Source organism: Octopus bimaculoides, chromosome 1 (assembly GCF_046866305.1).
Source record: "Octopus bimaculoides isolate indiv1 chromosome 1, ASM4686630v1, whole genome shotgun sequence".
Classification (NCBI taxonomy): Eukaryota; Metazoa; Mollusca; class Cephalopoda; order Octopoda; family Octopodidae; genus Octopus; species Octopus bimaculoides.
Window position 1 is genome coordinate 88327720 of NC_142928.1, and position 19419 is coordinate 88347138.

The 19419-nt window shown below is 39.1% G+C and overlaps 1 protein-coding gene across 7 annotated transcripts in view; it reads left to right on the forward strand.

The window, feature by feature from the left end:
- Nucleotides 1–19419, forward strand: part of LOC106883099 (protein Loquacious) — a 54820-nt gene that overhangs the window by 19671 nt on the left and 15730 nt on the right. For 4 of the 7 annotated variants that reach the window (XR_016242181.1, XR_016242180.1, XM_052968076.2 and 1 more), the window contains exon 2: nt 18693–18769. Coding sequence is in view for 4 of the 7 variants with exons in the window: in XM_052968076.2 (XP_052824036.1) it covers nt 18743–18769 (27 nt within the window). In the remaining 3 variants the exon portion in view is untranslated. Of the gene's footprint in view, nt 1–7060; nt 7099–18692; nt 18770–19419 lie in introns of all 7 variants that reach the window. The other 3 variants (XR_016242182.1, XM_089353543.1, XM_052968080.2) reach the window with 1 other exon arrangement.

The window sequence follows — 19419 nt, forward strand, 5'->3', positions numbered from 1 at the left end:
GCCATCTACCTGAAGGGGTTTGTGTTTTATCTACCTTCCTACTTATTAGGATTTTGGTTTTAACTAGGTTGACTCTAAGGCCCTTCAATTCTAGACCTTGCTTCCACACCTGAAACTTCTCCTCTAGTTCTGATAGTGACTCCGCAATTAGGGCAAGGTCATCAGCATAGAGGAGCTCCCAGGGGCAACCTGTCTTGAACTCCTCTGTGATTGCCTGGAGGACTATGGTAAATAATAGGGGGCTGAGGACGGAACCTTGGTGGACCCCTACCTCTACCCGGAATTCATTGCTGTACTCATTTCCAACCCTCACCTTACTGGCAGCATCTCTGTACATGGCTCGCACAGCTCTCACTAACCATTCTTCTATCCCAAGTTTCCTCATTGACCACCAGATAAGGGATCGGGGGACCCTGTCAAAGGCTTTCTCCATGTCAACGAAAGCCAGGTACAGAGGTTTATCCTTAGCTAGGTATTTCTCCTGCAACTGTCTCACTAGAAATAAGGCATCAGTAGTGCTTTTACCTGGCACTAACCCAAACTGCATCTCATCTAAATTGATTCGCTCCCTAATTAGTTGGGCTATGACCCTCTCTGTAACTTTCATAACCTGATCTAACAGCTTGATGCCTCTGTAATATATATGTATGTATATATATATATGTATGTATATATGTGTATATATATATATGTATGTATATATGTGTATATATATATATGTATGTATATATGTATGTATATATATATATGTATGTATATGTATGTATATATATATATGTATGTATATATGTATATATATATATGTGTGTATGTATATATGTATGTATATATATGTATGTATATATGTATGTATGTGTATGCATGTATATATATGTGTGTATATATATCTGTGTGTGTGTATATATATGTATATATATATGTGTGTGTGTGTATGTATATATGCATATGTATGTATCTGTAAATATATTATTATTATATGTAAATATATGTATGTACAACTGGCACCCATGCCAACCTCTCCTTCATTGGACATTAAACTCTACTTGCAAAGACCTGTTGGGGCAAGTGAAATCGAAATTGTAATTGAACCATATTCGATGACTGGCACCTGTGCCAGTGGAGGACTAACAGCACTGTCCGAGTGTGATCATTGCCAGAGCAGCTGTCTGGCTTCCGTGCTAGTAGCCCGTAAATGGCACCATTTGAGCGTGATTGTTACCAGCGTCGCCTTAATGGCATGTTAGAAAATCATTTGAGCGAGGTCACTGCCAGTGTCGCTGGACTAACTCCTGAGCAGGTGGCACGTAAAAAACACCATTTTGAGCATAGCCATTGCCAATACTGTGTGACTGGCCCTCGTGCTAGTGGTACGTAAAAGCACCCACTACACTCTTGCAGTGGTTGGCATTAGGAAGGGCATCCAGTTGTAGAAACTTTGCCAGATCAGATTGGAGCCTGGTGCAGCCATCCGGTTCACCAGTCCTCAGTCAAATCGTCCAACCCATGCTAGCATGGAAAGCGGACGTTAAACGATGATGATATATATGTATATATATATATACATATATATAATTAATACAAAATGGGACAAGAACGCAAAACATCCAGACAGTTAGGTGATACAAGAAAGGGACAACAAAACATCCAATAGACAATACAAAGAAAACAAGGACAGGTCATTTGGAGTTTTCTTTCATCAGTCAAGATCCAGACTATCTTTACAATTTCGAACAGCAGTCATGGCCCATGTTTCACTGCCATGTAGCATGGTAGTTCGCACATATGCATCATACAGTCTACCTTTTACTCTGAGCGAGAGGCCCTTTATCACCAACAGAGGTAGGAGCTCTCTGAACTTTGCCCTGGCTAGTCTTTTTCTAGCAGCTACACTTTCAGAGCATCCACCCTTATTACTGACTTGGTCCCCTGGGTAACGGAAGCTATCAACTACTTCTAGTTTTTCTCCCTGGAATGTGACACAAGCCGTTCTCTGCACATTTTCTGTGTTTATAGCCCTGAACATTTGCCACATACAAAAACTGTCTTCCCAGTTAGCCTCCCTTTGATATTGCTGCACCTCATATGTGTCCATAGCTTACACTGGGTACATCTTATGGAGTTTCTTATTTCTTTACTGCACACAGAGGGGACAAACAAGGACAGACAAATGGATTAAGTCGATTATATCGACCCCAGTGCGTAACTGGTACTTATTTAATTGACCCTGAAAGGATGGAAGACAAAGTCGACCTCAGCGGAATTTGAACTCAAAACACAGCGGCAGATGGAATACCACTAAGCATTTTGCCCGGTGTGCTAACATTTCTGCCAGCTCGCCACCTTATAGAGTTTCTACCTACGCCTTTTCCATTGAGCAGGGCCATCTACCTGAAGGGATTTGTGGTTTATCTGCATTCCTACTTATTAAGACTTTGGTTTTAGCTAGGTTAACTCTAAGGCCCTTCGATTCTAATCCTTGCTTCCACACCTGAGACTTTTCCTTTAGTTCTGATAGTGACTCAGCAATTAGAGCAAGGTCATCAGGATAAAGGAGCTTCCAAGGGCATCCTGTTTTGAATTCCCCTGTTATTGCCTGGAGGACTATGATGAATAAGAGGGGGCTGAGGACAGATCCTTGGTGGACCCCTACCTCTACTCGGAATTCTTCACTGTACTCTTTGAAAACCCTCACCTTACTGACAGCATCCCTGTACATGGCTTGCTCAGCTCTCACTAACCATTCATCTATCCCTAGTTTCCTCATTGACCACTAGATAAAGGATCGGGGGACCCTGTCAAAGGCTTTCTCCATGTCAACGAAAGCCAGGTGCAGAGGTTTATCTTTGGCTAGGTATTTCTCCTGCAGCTGTCTTACCAGAAATATAGCATCAGTGGTGCTTTTCCCTGGCACAAACCCAAACTGCATCTCATCTAAACCGACTCTCTCCCTAATTAGTTGGGCTATGACCCTCTCCATGACGTGACCGATGACAGTACCGCCTAATTGGCACTCGTGCCAGTGGAACGTTAAAAGGACCATCCGAGAGTGATTGTTGCTAAGACCGCTTATTGGCTCCCTTGCCGGTGGCACGTAAAAACCACAATTCGAGCATAGTCGTAGCCAGCGTCACCTTACTGGCACGTGAGCAACAACATTTGAGCATAGCTGTTGCCAGTGCCGCTGGACTGGCTCCTGTGCAGGTAGCACATAAAAACACCTTTTGAGCACAGTCTTTGCCAGAACCAGCTGACGGGCCCTTGTGCCGCCGGCACGTAAAAAGCACCCACTACACTCTCGGAGTGGTTGGTGTTAGGAAGGGCATCCAGCTGGCGAAGACCAGACCAGATTGAGCCTCTGGCTCACCAGTCCCCAGTCAAACCGTCCAGCAGACGTTAAATGATGATGATGATGACATACATATGTGTATGTGTGTATATATATATATATATATATATAAATGAGAATGTGTGTCTGTTGGTCTGTCTGTCTGTCTGTGAATCCCTAAAACTCGAGAACTACGCAACCAATTTCATTCAAATTTTACACATGCCTTACTTAGGGTTCCAGTTGTGTTTTAGTCAAAAAAAATTATTAACTTCTTGCAGAGTTCGAGCACACGGCAACATAATATCTCCTCCACTATTTAAGTATTACGTGTCAAAAGTGAAACAAAAACACTAATGTCAAATACTTTCACTTTAAAAATGAAACTATTCCACTAACTGAAACAATCACATTTCGATACTGTAGTGACAGATACTTTCACAGAGAGAGAAAGAGAGAGACAGAAAGAGAGAGAGAGAGAGATGTATATGTATACATGTATATGTACACCATTTCGATACTGTAATGACAGATACTTTCAGAGAGAGAGAGAGAGAGAGATGTATATGTATACATATAGATGTACACGTATATGTATATATATATAGATCTATACATACATGTATATGTATACATATGTGTAGATGTATATATATATATATATAGATGTACATCTAATATGTACACATATATACATATATACATGCATACAGATATCTATACATATATACACCCCTCACACACACATACACATGCACACAAACACACACATTAGTCATTTGTTTTCTTATCCAAAACTACGTCAAAAGTACTGAATGGATCTTTATGAAATTTGGAAATTATATTCTTTGCATAACGGCCATAACTCCCATGAAAATTCATATATTTTTGATGTTGATGAAATTTTAACCCGAACATAACAGATGAGCATTATTTAGAAAATTATGTCACACGTTATCGAGGCTACCATTCTTTCTGGATGTGCAAAAGGGGATGACGTCTTTATTCCAAGAATTCCTCTTACTCCATCAGGAGCAGACATTCCTTTTACATTCAGAAGACTACAATTCCCCCTTCGTGTGACTTTTGCCATGTCCATAAACAAATATCAGGGTCAAACACTGTCTGTAGCTGGTCTTCTCTTGGAAGAGCCCTGCTTCTCACATGGACAACTGTATGTTGGCTGCTCAAGAGTGGGCAGCAACGAAAAACCTATTTGTATATGCTCCACAAGGGAAAACAAGGAACATAGTTTACAATGAGGTGTTATAATCACAACAGCAAGAAAGTATGTACATGATCACCTTCTTTTACGAAACTTCATTGACTTTCATATATTTATATTGATATACATATATATACGTGTGTCTGGGTGCGTGTGTGTATATACATCTCTCTATATAAAGATGATGCGTAGTCTAGACGGCGTTTTTAGATTTCATTATTCTCTTTAACCCGGGCAACGCCGGGTATTTCTGCTAGTATATATATATATATATATATACACACACACATGTATATATATGTATGTAAATATATCCTTTTATATATGTATACATATATATATATATATATATATATATATAAGGTTGGCGTTAGGAAGGGCATCCAGCTGTAGGAACTCTGCCAAATCAGATTGGAGCCTAGTGTAGCCATCAGGTTTCACCAGTCCTCAGTCAAATCGTCCAACCCATGCTAGCATGGAAAGCGGACGTTAAATGATGATGATATATATATACATATGTGCATATACACACACACACACACACACACACACACACACACACACACACACACACACACACACACACACATACGTGCATATACATATATATATATAGATATATGCAAGAATAAGGGCAGGGAATCGTCAATTAATAATAGAATTAATAATTAACAATTTTGCCAAGTAGTTCAGTATGAAAAAACCGTTATCAGTAAAACCATTTATCATCATAAATATACAGGGATTAGCATTGAGTTGCTTCTCCAACATACTGAAAATTTAGAAATAGCAGTCAAAGAACTACTGATTCTAAACTACAAATTTTTCTCTAAACGGATGGCGATATTTATGGCACACATAGAACAAAAAACTGGAGGGAAAAGCATAAACAAAACAAGTCTTTAGTTAATCGGATACGATCGTTTCATGGTTAAGAGAATGAAAATTTCTCTATTCCAAATCTTCAGTCCGATATTCTGATAAATTTGAAAGTGTCTCTAAAAAAATTCACAGTAATTTTTGGCCATGCGACACCAAAAATCAACGATAAGAAAGGCACTTACGAATTCATCGGCTAGTGAGTTCAGACATCCCACCTCAAAGAAATCTATTCCATGTGCGTCACAAATAGTCCCGTATGAAAAAAAGTCCCGTGTGGAGGGATTACGGTTTAACCATCTAACTTAGAGGTATCAAATATAAAATATACAAGAATAAGGGCAGGGAATCGTCAATTTTTTTTATTCTATGTGTGCCATAAATATCGCCATCCGTTTAGAGAAAAATTTGTAGTTTAGAATCAGTAGTTCTTTGACTGCTATTTCTAAATTTTCAGTATGTTGGAGAAGCAACTCAATGCTAATCCCTGTATATTTATGATGATATATAGATATATGTATAGATATATTCATATATATATAAAAAAAAACAAAGCAAAAATGGAACAAGAACCTAACAAGCGACAACAAAACATTTGGACAGTTAAACAATATGAAAAAGGATAGGAAAAAACAATGACGAGTCATTCGGAGCTTTCAATTTTCAGTCAAGTACCAGATCATGTTTGCAGTTTCAGCTGGTGTATGTTATATATATATAAGATAGATAGATATGTGCGTATATATATATATATACTAATCTATGCGTAGATATATGTATATATATATAGATATATATATACATATATACGTACATATATACATGTATGTATATATATATATGCATGTATGTATGTATGTATGTACAGGGTGGGGAAGCAAAATTTATAATATTTTTGAGGCAGGGATTGAAAGACAGCGTATGACCAATTAGTTTATTGAAAGTCATGAGAATTTTATTTGCCACAAGAAAATTTACATAATAGAAAATGTTTTTATTCTATGTGTCCTCCTTCTTTCTCAATTACTGCCTTCACACACTTCCTGAAACTTGCACAAGTGCTCCTCAAATATTCGGGAGACAACTTCTCCCATTCTTCTTTAATAGTATCTTTAAGAGAGTCGACATTGCTGTGTGATGTTCTAGTGGTAGCATGTTCTAAAACACCCCAAATAGCATAATCCAGAGGGTTTAGATCTAAGCTAGAAGGCAACCATAAACATGATTCCAAAAAATTGTTCAAGTTGGATTTGCGGAAATCTTGTATTTTTCTACCTATGTGGGCTGGAGCACCATCCTGTGTCCATACATAATTACCACCTTGGTAGTTTGCACTTAAGCCATGGCAATACCTGGTATTTCAGTGTCTTGTAGTTAGTATTAACATTGATCTTTTCATCACCTTTGTAGAATTTTATAGGCATTTTCTTTTTATCAGAAGCCACAACACCAAAAGCCATAACTTGAGCAGGATGTTTTGAATGTCCCCTTAATCTCAGCTGTCGAGTTCAGAACAGCATCGACAGTGAGGATCTTTTCATCTGAAAAGATCGTTACAATGGAGGAATTTTGCTTGAACCATGTAATAATTTTCGTGCACCTTTCCAATCTCTTTTCCTTCTCTATTCCAGTGACGAGCTGCCTCACACATTTCTGCAGCACTTTCACTGTATGTATATATATATATATATTTCGTGTTGCAAGACAGTGTAGGAGAGAGAATAGTGATGTTGTAGGAGAGAAATGTGTTCGCATGGATGATGGTACGCTTGCACTAAATGAGGCTGCAAAGAAAGAGGTCTGGAGATGCCACTACGATAGATTGCTTAATAAAGAGAATGAATGGGAGAAAGACAGCCTGCCGTATGTCGACCCAACAGAGGGACCAGCTATCCGAGTTGACAGTACCAGGGTAGATAAAGCAATTAAGAGTATGAAGACAGGGAAAGCCCCCGGCCCATCAGAAATCACTGCAGAGATGCTCAAAATATCTGGCAGTGTTGGCTACAGCCTAGTCACCCGTATTACGAACCAGGTGATACACGAAGGAGTCATACCCAATGACTGGTGTAGCAGCACCATAGTAAACTGCTACAAAGGTAAAGGTGACGCTTTAGACACTAATAATTACAGAGGCATCAAGCTGTTAGATCAGGTTATGAAAGTTACGGAGAGGTTCATAGCCCAACTAATTAGGGAGCAAATCAATTTAGATAAGATGCAGTTTGGGTTCATGCCGGGTAAAAGCACCACTGATGCCATATTTCTAGTGAGACAGCTGCAGGAGAAATATCTAGCCAAGGATAAACCTCTGTACCTGGCCTTCGTTGACATGGAGAAAGCCTTTGACAGGGTCCCCGATCCCTTATCTGGTGGTCAATGAGGAAACTTGGGATAGAAGAATGGTTAGTGAGAGCTGTGCGAGCCATGTACAGAGATGTTGTCAGTAAGGTGAAGGTTGGAAATGAGTACAGTAATGAATTCCGGGTAGAGGTAGGGGTCCACCAAGGTTCCGTCCTCAGCCCCCTCCTATTTATCATAGTCCTCCAGGCGATCACAGAGGAATTCAAGACAGGTTGCCCCTGGGAGCTCCTCTATGCTGATGACCTTGCACTAATTGCGCAGTCACTATCAGAACTAGAGGAGAAGTTTAAGGTGTGGAAGCAAGGACTAGAATCGAAGGGCCTTAGAGTCAACCTAGCAAAAACCAAAATCCTAATAAGTAGGAAGGTAGATAAAACACAAACTCCTTCAGGTAGATGGCCCTGCTCAGTATGCAGTAAAGGAGTAGGTAGTAACTCTATAAGATGTACCCGGTGCAAGCTATGGACACATAAGAGGTGCAGCAATATCAAAGGCAGATTAACTACAAAGTTAGTCTTTGTATGTGGCAGATGTTCAGGTGCAATAAACACTGTGAACAAACAGGAAACAACTTCTATCTCATTCCAGGGAGGAAAACTAGAGGTAGTTGATAGCTTCCGCTATCTGGGTGACCAAGTTAGTAGTGGGGGTGGGTGCGCTGAAAGTGTAACTGCTAGAATAAGAATAGCCTGGGCCAAGTTTAGAGAGCTCTTACCTCTGCTGGCGACAAAGGGACTCTCACTCAGGGTAAAAGGCAGACTGTATGACGCATGTGTACGAACAGCCATGCTACATGGCAGTGAAACATGGGCTGTGACTGCTGAGGACATGCGTAAGCTCGCAAGGAATGAAGCCCGTATGCTCCGCTGGATGTGTAATGTAAATGTGCATACCCATCAGAGTGTAAGTATCTTGAGAGAAAAGCTGAACATAAGAAGCGTCAGTAGTGGTGTGCAAGAGAGACGATTGCGCTGGTTTGGACATGTAATGAGAATGAATGAGGATAGCTGCGTGAAAAAGTGCCACTCCCTAACAGTTGAGGGAACCCGTGGAAGAGGTAGGCCCAGGAAGACCTGGGCTGAGGTGGTGAGGCAAGACCTTCGAACATTGGGCCTCACCGAGGCGATGACTACTGACCGAGACCTTTGGAAATGTGCTGTGCGTGAGAAGACCCGGCAAGCCAAGTGAGATCGTTGCCAGTGCCCCTGGACTGGCTCTTGTGCGGGTGGCACATAAGATGTACCATCCTGAGCGTGACCGTTGCCAGTACCGCCTGACTGGCCTTGTAGGGTTTTCGAGCGAGATCGTTGCCAGTGCCCCTGGACTGGCTCTTGTGTGGGTGGCACATAAAAGACACCATTTCGAGCGTGGCCGTTTTCGTGCGGGTGACACGTAAAAGCACCCACTACACTCTCTGAGTGGTTGGCGTCAGGAAGGGCATCCAGCTGTAGAAACTCTGCCAAATTAGATTGGAGCCTGGTGTAGCCATCCGGTTGCACAAGTCCTCAGTCAAATCGTCCAACCCATGCTAGCATGGAAAGCGGACGTTAAACGATGATGATGATGATATATATATATATATATATATATTCATTTATGTACATATATATATATATATATATATTTTGATTTATGTACATATATTTATATATATATATATATATATATATATATATATATATATAATTATATATAATTTGTGAATCTCTGAAGAGGCCTAGAGGTTCGGGCATGTAACCCCATTTCAAAATGTCATCCGATAATCACTCCGGAAAGGAATATTCGGATAGAATGGGGCCTGCCAAAACTAGGCCGAAACAGCTGTAAGATTAAACTTCTGTTCATCCTCTAATTCCTTATGTACTTTGTACTTGTATATATATGTATATATATTTATGTACATATATTTATATATATATATGTATATATATATTTATGTACATATATATATATGTATATATATGTGTATATATATATGTATATATGTGTATGTATATATATGTATATGTGTATATATGTATATGTGTATGTATATATACGTATATATGTGTGTATATATGTATGTATATATATGTGTATATATACATGTGTATATATGTGTATATATATATGTATATAAATATGTATATAGATAGGGAGAGTTCACAAAAAAACAACAGCCGAAGACAGGTGATGTTGAAAACAAATAGATGTATTAGTATAATGCTCGTAAATTGAGAAAATCTTTAACGTTTCGAGCCTATGCTCTTCTACAGAAAGGAACACCGAAATAAACAAGGAGAGAAAAAAATGTGTGTAGTGGTCAGCGATCTATCATGGTGAATGCCAGACAAAAGGGTCACACAGGAGTGTTAAGAAGAAGGGGAGATAACAAGTAGTAGTGATCCCATAGCGAAGGTGCGTGTGTGTGTGAGAGAATGCTGGTGATCTTAACGTATGTGTGTATGTAGGTGTGAAAATGTGGGGATGGGAATTGGTCAGTGCTGGTGTATGCATGGTGGTGTGTTTTGATGTGATGCATTGTGTGGTATGGTGTAGCGTGGTGTGGTGTAATGGTGTTGGGAGGTGGGGGAGGCGAGAGTGGGGTGTGGGTTATACATGTGTATAGATATATATTTTTGTAGATATGTGTGTGTATATATTTATATATGTATTGATATATTTGTGTATGTGTATGTATGTATATATGTGTATATATATGTATGTATATACGTATATATACATATATGCATATGTATATACACGTATATGTATATATGTGTGTGTGTGTGTGTGTGTGTGTGTGTATGTCTATGTCTGTATATTATTCAACGATGGTAGTGGTTGAATATATTAACTGTATGTACCATTTCGTCAATTGCAGCAGCTTGCAAGCTTCACCCCTATTTCAGTTCTCAGCTAAATTGGAAACTTAATAGTTTTAAAGAGGACACCTCCTCAGCTCTTTGGCATAAATAGTTTGAGATTTGGTTCAGTAGTAAAAAAATTACATCAAAATATGTGAGACCTGAAGGTGGGCAGTAAGGCAGGTATTCATCTTCAATTAACATAAATTTTTTAATTTCAAAATGAAAGTATACTTTTCTTAGGCTTAAATGATAGAAAAATGCATGAGGAATTTGGAATTACTATTTGAATTGAACAAAAGTTAGTAGAAAAATGTTATGAGGTAAAATATCATGAAATGTAAAATAATTGAGGAAGGGAGTAATACCCCAAGCAATAAGAATATGTTTCTAAAATGAATGTTTACTTTCTGAGGTGGTGAGTTGGCAGAAACGTTAGTGCACTGGGCGAAATGTTTAGTGGTATTTCATCTTTCTTTATGCTGAGGTCGACTTTGCCTTTTATCCATTTCAGATCTATTCAGTTTAATGTATAGATTATTTAATGAATTTTTTTTAACTAAGCACTTTGAAACTCCCGATACTGGTAGACTGTGTCACATAGAAGAGGGTTTACTCTCGACGTTTTTGACAAAATTTTGTATTTTAGAAGCGGCGTTTCGTCTCTCTCTACATTCTGAGTTCAAATTCCGCCGAGGTCAACTCTGCCTTTAATCCATTTCAGATCTATTCAATTTGATTACAGATTCTTTAATTAATTTTTTTTAACTAAACACTTTGAAACGTCCAGTACAGGTAGAATATGTCACATAGAACAGGGTTTACTCAACATTTTTGACAAAATTTTGTATTTTAGAAGTTATTTCATCAGAAGTTACAGTGATAATGGACAAATTCATGTTTGATAAGTGCCAATTCACAAAACTCTCAGCTTTTGACTTACTCTCTAATTTCTGCCGATGATATATATACATATTACATATTAGATGTATTTCTTACATCTTTAGCACCACAAACTTCTAACCTACTTGTGCAACTGTAATTTTCAAGGCTTCCCTCTGATTTTTACATATACATGCTCACTTTACTCAGCACTTGTCAACAATCCAAATAAAATTGCTATGCTTTATAAACAAAACATGCATTCTGACATTTATTTTTACATACACTTCATTCCACGTTACATGTGACATTATCTTCTAACACATAGCATTTGGATATGTTACAACTTTGAACCCATTACATTGGTGACTAACCCACAAAATTGGTGAGCACTTACTAAACAACCATTAAAACTAAGGACTTGCGTGCTGGAGCATTGCTCTGACAAAAGACCCCTTTCATCAGTTTTCCTGGGCATTTGATGACTGCCTGAGCAAGTTGGCAGAGTACTTTCCATTGATTATGTGGCCCTTTTGAAGGGCCACATAATCAACAGACACAGCGCCCTTTGCGTCCCAAATAACTGAGGCCATCAACTTCCCTGCAGATGAAATGACCTTGGTCTTCTTTTGAGCAGGTGAGGAGGGGTGTTTCCACTGCATTGATTGTCTTTGGCTCAAAGTGATGAACCCAATACTCATCCTGGCTTAGGAAATATTCAAGTAAACCAGCTGTATCTGCCTAAAACAATGTCAGATTTTCACATGTGATCAGCCTGGTGTGCTTTTGATCAGGTGTCAGAAGACATGGCACCCACCAAGCATAAGCCTTCGTCATTCCAAATTCATTGTGCAGAATATTCTCAACTCTCTCACGGGATATGCTAATAACATTGGCTATTTGTTTTATAGTCAATCACCTGTCATCCATCATCATGTGATGAACATGATCACTGTTTTCCTTGGTGGTGGAAGTTGCAAGACATCCAGACCTTGCGTCATCTCCAAGACATTCCCTTCTCCTCCTAAATTCAGCTACTGACTTTTGCACTGTTGATAAAGCTGGAGCATCATCCCCCAATGTAGCAACCATGTCAGCATAAATGTCATGGGGGGGGGGGGGGGGGGGCTAAACTGTTTTTCTGCAGGTACTTGATAACAGAACAATGCCAAACTTTGCCAATTTTGAAGAGAAGTCACTACTAGTTACTTTTGAAGTGTTCTTTGAACAGTCAGATGTGAGTTTTCCTAGAAAGAAACTGTACAGTTATTAATAAGAAGTGTTGAAATGAATGCATGCAAGGGTTGAAGGCATCACTCTTTCATAGTCAGCCTATGAACTTTTCAGCCCATCTTCATACATATACACATGGCTGAAGGCATTGGAAAGAGGTGATTGGTAGTAATAGTGTCCACAGGGATATTGAGGAATAGAAGTGGTTCTAGGAGACAGGGGTTAGGAGGTGGACAGAAAGGAGGGGATGTTATATGTGCAATTCTGCTCTCAAGTGATTTTGGCAGCTGAGTAGTACCATAGATGGGGGAGTGATAGGCGTTAAGGATGAAAATTGTGGTGAATTAATGAAGTGTCAGTGAGAAAGCAGGGCCAGGGCCCAGCATGTATGAGCATAACCAAGTGGTTTTAGGGTACCATTTTTTGCTGTAATGGACAAGCCTTCTTAAACACAGCAAAACAATCTTTTGCCATCTTCTCTGTTAGGCTCAGCATCTTGAGATCAGCCTTCAGTACCTCGTCCTTTGTCTTCCTGGGCCGCCCTCTTTCACAAGTTCAATCTGCTTTTAAGCAGTCAGCACTTTTTTACGCAACTTCTTATCCATAAACATCACATGACCAAACTAGCGCAATATTCTCTCTTGCACACTACATCTGATTCCTCTTTGGCCTTACTTTTCACCCAATACATTAGCATTTTGTCATACGTGCACACTAACATTGCAAATCCAATGGAGCATATTAGCCTTGTTCCTCTTGTCTTCACATGTTCTTTGCTAATAGGGCCCACATCTCACTACCATGTAGCATCGCTGTACATGCACAAACATCATATGATCTGCCTTTCACTCAGAAAGAAAGTCCTTTTGTTGCGAGTCAGATGTAAAAGCTCTCTGACTTTCTCTATCCTATTCTTGTTGTAGCAACTACACTTTCAAGTCATTCTCCTTCACTGCTAATTAGGTCACATAGGCAACAGAAACTATTTACTACCTTGATGGAACCTCCAAGGCATTTAAGAGAATCAATTTCCCATGTATAGTTGGTCTTTATGGCACCTATGCATCTTCTATACATAAATACTATTTTCTCTGTTAACCTTCCTGTGATTCTGCTGCACCTCTTTTGTGTCCATAGCTTGTACTGAACACACTGTATTGAATTCTTGCCTACACCACTCCTACATATCGAGCAGAGCCATTTACCTGAAGGGGCTTAGGGTTTTACCTGTTTTCCATCTTACTAGAACCCCTCTCAACAAATCTTGAGTGAGGAATTTCAAATGAAAAAAAGTTGCAGCAAAATCAGTCACGACTGAATACATGTTGTGTACTGAAAGAACAGTTGGAAGTTGATTGGAACCCTTTTTCAAAGGTCATCACTGGTGATAAAAACTGGTGTTACAGCTACAACGCAGAAACGAAGCAGCCAGAAGCTAATGGGAGCATTCAATGTCACCATGCTCCCAAAAAGTGCATCAAGCGAAGTCCAATGTCAAGACGATGCTGACTTGTTTCAGTGATGTGAAAGGAATAGTCCACCCAGTATTTGTTCCTCCTGGTCAAACTGTTAACCAGATGTTTTACTTGGCAGTTCTGAAGCATTTGCAAGACATGGCGAAACAAAAACGCCCTGACCAGTGCAAAGTGGAAAGTGGTGGTTTTATTACAACAGTGCACCTTAGCACACCACCTTGAGTGTGAAACACTTTTTGACCCAGAATACCATGACCCCATTTACCCACGCTCCATATTCACTTGATTTTGCTCCCTGAAACTTTTTTGTTCCTCCAAATGAAAAAAGTCCTTAAAGGAAAATGTTTTGCAGATGTGGAAGAGGTGAAGAGAAAAACAACAGAAGCGTTAAAAGGCATCACTTTGCAAGAGTTCTAAGACTGATTCAAACAGTGGAAAACGCTTCTGGACTGATGCATTGCTTCTCTTCTGTTGACTATATCTATAGATAGGGATATAAATAGATAGATGTGTGTATGTGCATGTTTGTTTTTATATATAGGCACAGGCAAGGCTGTGTAGTAAGAAGCTTGCTTCCCAAGTACATGGTTCTGGGTTCAGCCCCACTATGTGACACCTTTAGCAACTATCTTCCACTATAGCTTTGGGCCAGCCAAAGCCTTGTGAGTAGATTTGGTAGATGAAAACTGAGAGAAGCCTGTTGTGTGTGTATGAATATGTATGTATATATCTGTGTGTCTCTGTATTTGTTCTCCACTACTGCTTGACAAACTGTTAGTTTATGTCATAACTTAGCAGTTTGGCAAAAGGGACCAATAGAATTAGTACCAGGCTTAAAAATAAATAAGTACTGGAGTTGATTTGTTTGACTAAAAGCCCTTTAAGGTGGTACCCCAGCATGGCCACAGTACAATGACTGAAACAAGTAGAATATAAAGATGTATATGCTCTCCTTCTTTTGTATATGAGTTAATGTCCACTGTGTCTTTAAATGACTTTGTAAAGATGTAAACTTGTAAAATAATGCAAAATAAAATAGAAGCAGCAAAGTAAATTAAACATTTATCAGAAATCGGGGAATAACTTTAACCCTTTAGTGTTTAAACTGGCTGTATCCAGCCCAAATATTCTACACATTTTATGCTCAAACTGGCCAGAACCAGCATCTCACACCTACCCTGCAATGTCATTCTAAAAATAAGCAATTACATCTTTCCTATCTTGAAGCTACAAAATAATATCAGATAAATTTTTTTTAATGTGAATAAATAAGGATTACTTTTGACAAATTAATCTGAACACTAAAGAGTTAAAATATTTAATAAATGGGTTTATTAGGAAAATTGAATTTTATCAAACAGTGAAATGCAGTGCTGTTGCTAATATGACATTACCCGGTTGTGTTTGTAATAATTCACCTAAGCTGGCTGTATTGAAATAGTTTAGAGATGGCTCTGGTGGACTACCTCAGCAGTGTTTTAATGACACATATGAATGTTGATTGTAATGTGACAGTACAGGTAGTTGAAATCTCAGTAGTGGCTGTAATGACATGACTTAGTTTTGATTCCTGTGAAATAGTTTGGTGAGGGTTGTAATGACACAGACAAGTATTGGTTATAATGATACAGTTAAGTTACAGTTGTAATGAAATATCTCTCTGTTTATAGTAACAAAATCTTAGAAGTCTTTGTAATGACACAACCCAGTGGTGGTTGTAATGAAAAAGCTTGGTAATAGTGGCAATGATAAAACTTTAGTGATTTTAAAGAAATGGATCAAGCTTTCATATATACACTGTTGGTTGTATTGAAATAGCTAAGTGGTGGCTGCAGTGACCACAATAGAGATGTGGTTGTCACCTGATCCAATAATTTGATACCCCTGTAGTTATTTCTATCTAAAGCATCACCTTTACCTTTGTAGCAGTTGTCTATGGTGCTGCTACACCAGTCATTGGGTATGACTCCTTCATGAACTACTTGATTTATGATGCAGGTGACAAGACCATAACTCACACCGCCTGATATTTTAAGCATCTCAGTGGTGATTCCTGATGGGCCAAGTACTTTCCCTGTCTTCATATCCTTAATTGCTTTATCTGCCAGGGTGTACTGTCAATTCAGGTAGCTGGTGCCTCAATTGGGTTGACCTTTGGCAGACCCTCCTTCTCCTATTCATTCTCCACATTCAGCAGTCTTTCATAATGGCATCTCCAAGCCCCTTTCTTTGCAGAATCATTAAACGCAAGGGCACCATCATCCATTCGGACACAGTTCTCTCCTATGACATCACGATCTTCTCTCACTGTCTTGCAATCCAGAATACTTCAGTTCTTTGGTCCTCACATTGGCAAACTTCATCTTTGGTCCTGAACATTGGCAAACTTCATCTTTTCTGCTACTCCCTTGGCTATATGTACCTGTCTCCTAGCTTCCCTTCTGGCTGTCTAATATAGTCCCGTGCTACCCCCACTCTTCCAGACCTGTTTCTTTGCTCTAATGGCCCTCTCTACAGTATTGTTCCACCGCCATGTTACCCTAGTCCGGAAGAGACTTTGCATCAGCCACAGATTTTGTCTGTAGCACTCAGCAAGCTGTCTCACAGGAATTCCCAGCTGCCTTCTATGTCATAAGGCTGTAGCTCCTCCTCCCTCTCATCAAATTTCTCAGTAAGGACACCCTTAAATCTCTGACCATGTCAGAGGTTCTTAAGCTTCTAAGTCCTTTTCCAGATTGGTCTGCATTTTGGCATCGTTCTGGTCTAAAGTCTGAAGTCACTAATAACTAGTCTATGCTGGGGGGGGGGGGTACATTCTTCACCAGGGAGGGTCTTTGTATTTAGGAGCAACTATGCATCCTGCTATCTAGTGAGAATGAAATCAATCTGGCTAGCAGAGTCACCTGATTGATTGGTTATCAGATGGTTGGCTGGCTGGCTGGCTGGCTGGTTTCCTGAAGTTGATGTTGCAGATTAATAGGTTCCCTCTTCATTTCTGGTACCAATTCCATGGCCCCCCCATGTACACCATAAAAGATACTAGGTCGCTGTCTGATATGCCCATTAAAATCTCCAGCCGCAAAGATGAGATCATTGTCACTTGTCTTTGGGGTAGCCTGCAGAAGAATATCATAGAAGTGATTCTTCTGTTCATTTGGTAAGCCCGCTTGTGGGGCATAGGCAGAGATAATTGTGGCTATACCATTCTTCAAGACTAGCCTGAGTTTAAGTACTCTAATGCACACCTTGACTACTTCTATGACCTTATCCACCCATTTCTCTGCAAGAAGTATGCCCATGCCCCCTATCCCATCACTGTTACCTTCCCAGATGAGTTTATACCTATGTGCTTTGCGTATGAAGACTCTGACTAAATCTCCTCTCCACCTTACCTCTTGTATGCAACATATGTCAACACATCTCCGTTCAAGCATCCGTACAATCTCATTAGCCCTGCCTTTCAATGTGCCAACATTTAGAGCGCCAACTCTGAAAACTGAGAAGGATATATATATATATATCATCATCATCATCATCATCGTTTAACGTCCGCTTTCCATGCTAGCATGGGTTGGACGACTTGACTGAGGACTGGTGAAACCGGATGGCAACACCAGGCTCCAATCTAAATTTGGCAGAGTTTCTACAGCTGGATGCCCTTCCTAACGCCAACCACTCAGAGAGTATATATATATATATATATGTATAATCTGCTTTATAAGGCAGTCAGAAATTAAACTGTTATTCTAGTGGATAGCTTAATCTGCATATTTATACTTTTAATAATTTTCATTAATCAAATAATATATATTTTATGGCACAACATAGTGTAATCAGAAGAACTGAAAGAAATTGAAATATCAGAAAGCTTCAAGAATGTTCCTTCTAATTTTTTAATGTGTGAGAAAAAGAGAATCTTTGTGATAGGTCGTTTGCATGTGATTTACTTCCCCAGTCAAGGGCACATAATATTCAACTGCTCTATAAACATAAGTTCAGCATTTACATGTCTGATGATGGGGAAATATTACTTTACTTGGAAACGGGTGAGGTTTGGTGACAGGAAAGGCATCTGGCTGTTAAAATTCCATCTCAACAAATGCTATCCAACCCATGCAAGAATGGAAAAGTGGATGTTTGGTGATAATCATAATGATGATTGTTCAATGCATTTGATAAATATAAAAGGAAAGTCAGTATTCATGTCCATGAACATATTGAATATTTGAGGTTGATGGATGGTGACATTCAATTTGACTTCATTTTGCTCTTAATTGATTACTTCAAACTTCACTGATTTCCTTTTTCTTATTCTTACTCATTTCTCAGATGGAATTGACTACTTGCTTTCTGATCAGAACTTTACATGAAATATAATCATTTACACATCCATTTTTTCCATAGTCATGTAAGAAATATATTTTCTAAATAAAAGCCAACCCCAAATATTTGTTTCGTTTCAGCATTTTGCTATGCAGCATCTTAACTTTCTTTGTCTCTGAAAATTGCATAGATGACGCCAACAGGACAACCTGAATCCGTGAGTTTTGTTTTCTTTGCTAATTATTGTTTTATGTTTTGTGTAATGGAACCAAATTAATTTTAACTGTTTTGTTACCGTATCTCTATTGAAATACACTGCCTTTGTTTAAATTTAATTTTAAAGATAATGAATTTGGTAAAATAACTACAATATTAATCTGGTGTTTGGAACATAAAACAACTGAAAATTTTTGATGCAAATTTTAATTTAGATCACTTTAAAACTGTAAGTTTGTATCATAGTACCTGTGGTGGTCTCAAGTGTGTTGGTATCATAAGGGTGAAGCAAAATTATATAGTTCTAAGCTAATCATCGTCATCATTATCATTTAACATCTGTTTTCCATGCTAGCATGGGTTGGACGGTTTGACCAGAGCTGGGAAGCTGCACCAGGCTCTAGTCTGATTCAGAATGTTTTTTACAACTGGATACCCTTTCTAATGCCAACCACTTTACAGTGTGTTCTGGATGCTTTTACATAGCATTGCATGAGTGCTTTCATGTGGCACTAGCACAAGTGGTTTTTATGTGGCACCGGCACAAGACTCTTGTGGGTCAATCCTCTTCACCATGTTGGAGTGGCCTTAACACTTCTACTGTGGAGTACAGGTCTTCTTGAGCACAGCAAGGTGCCAGGTATCCCAGTC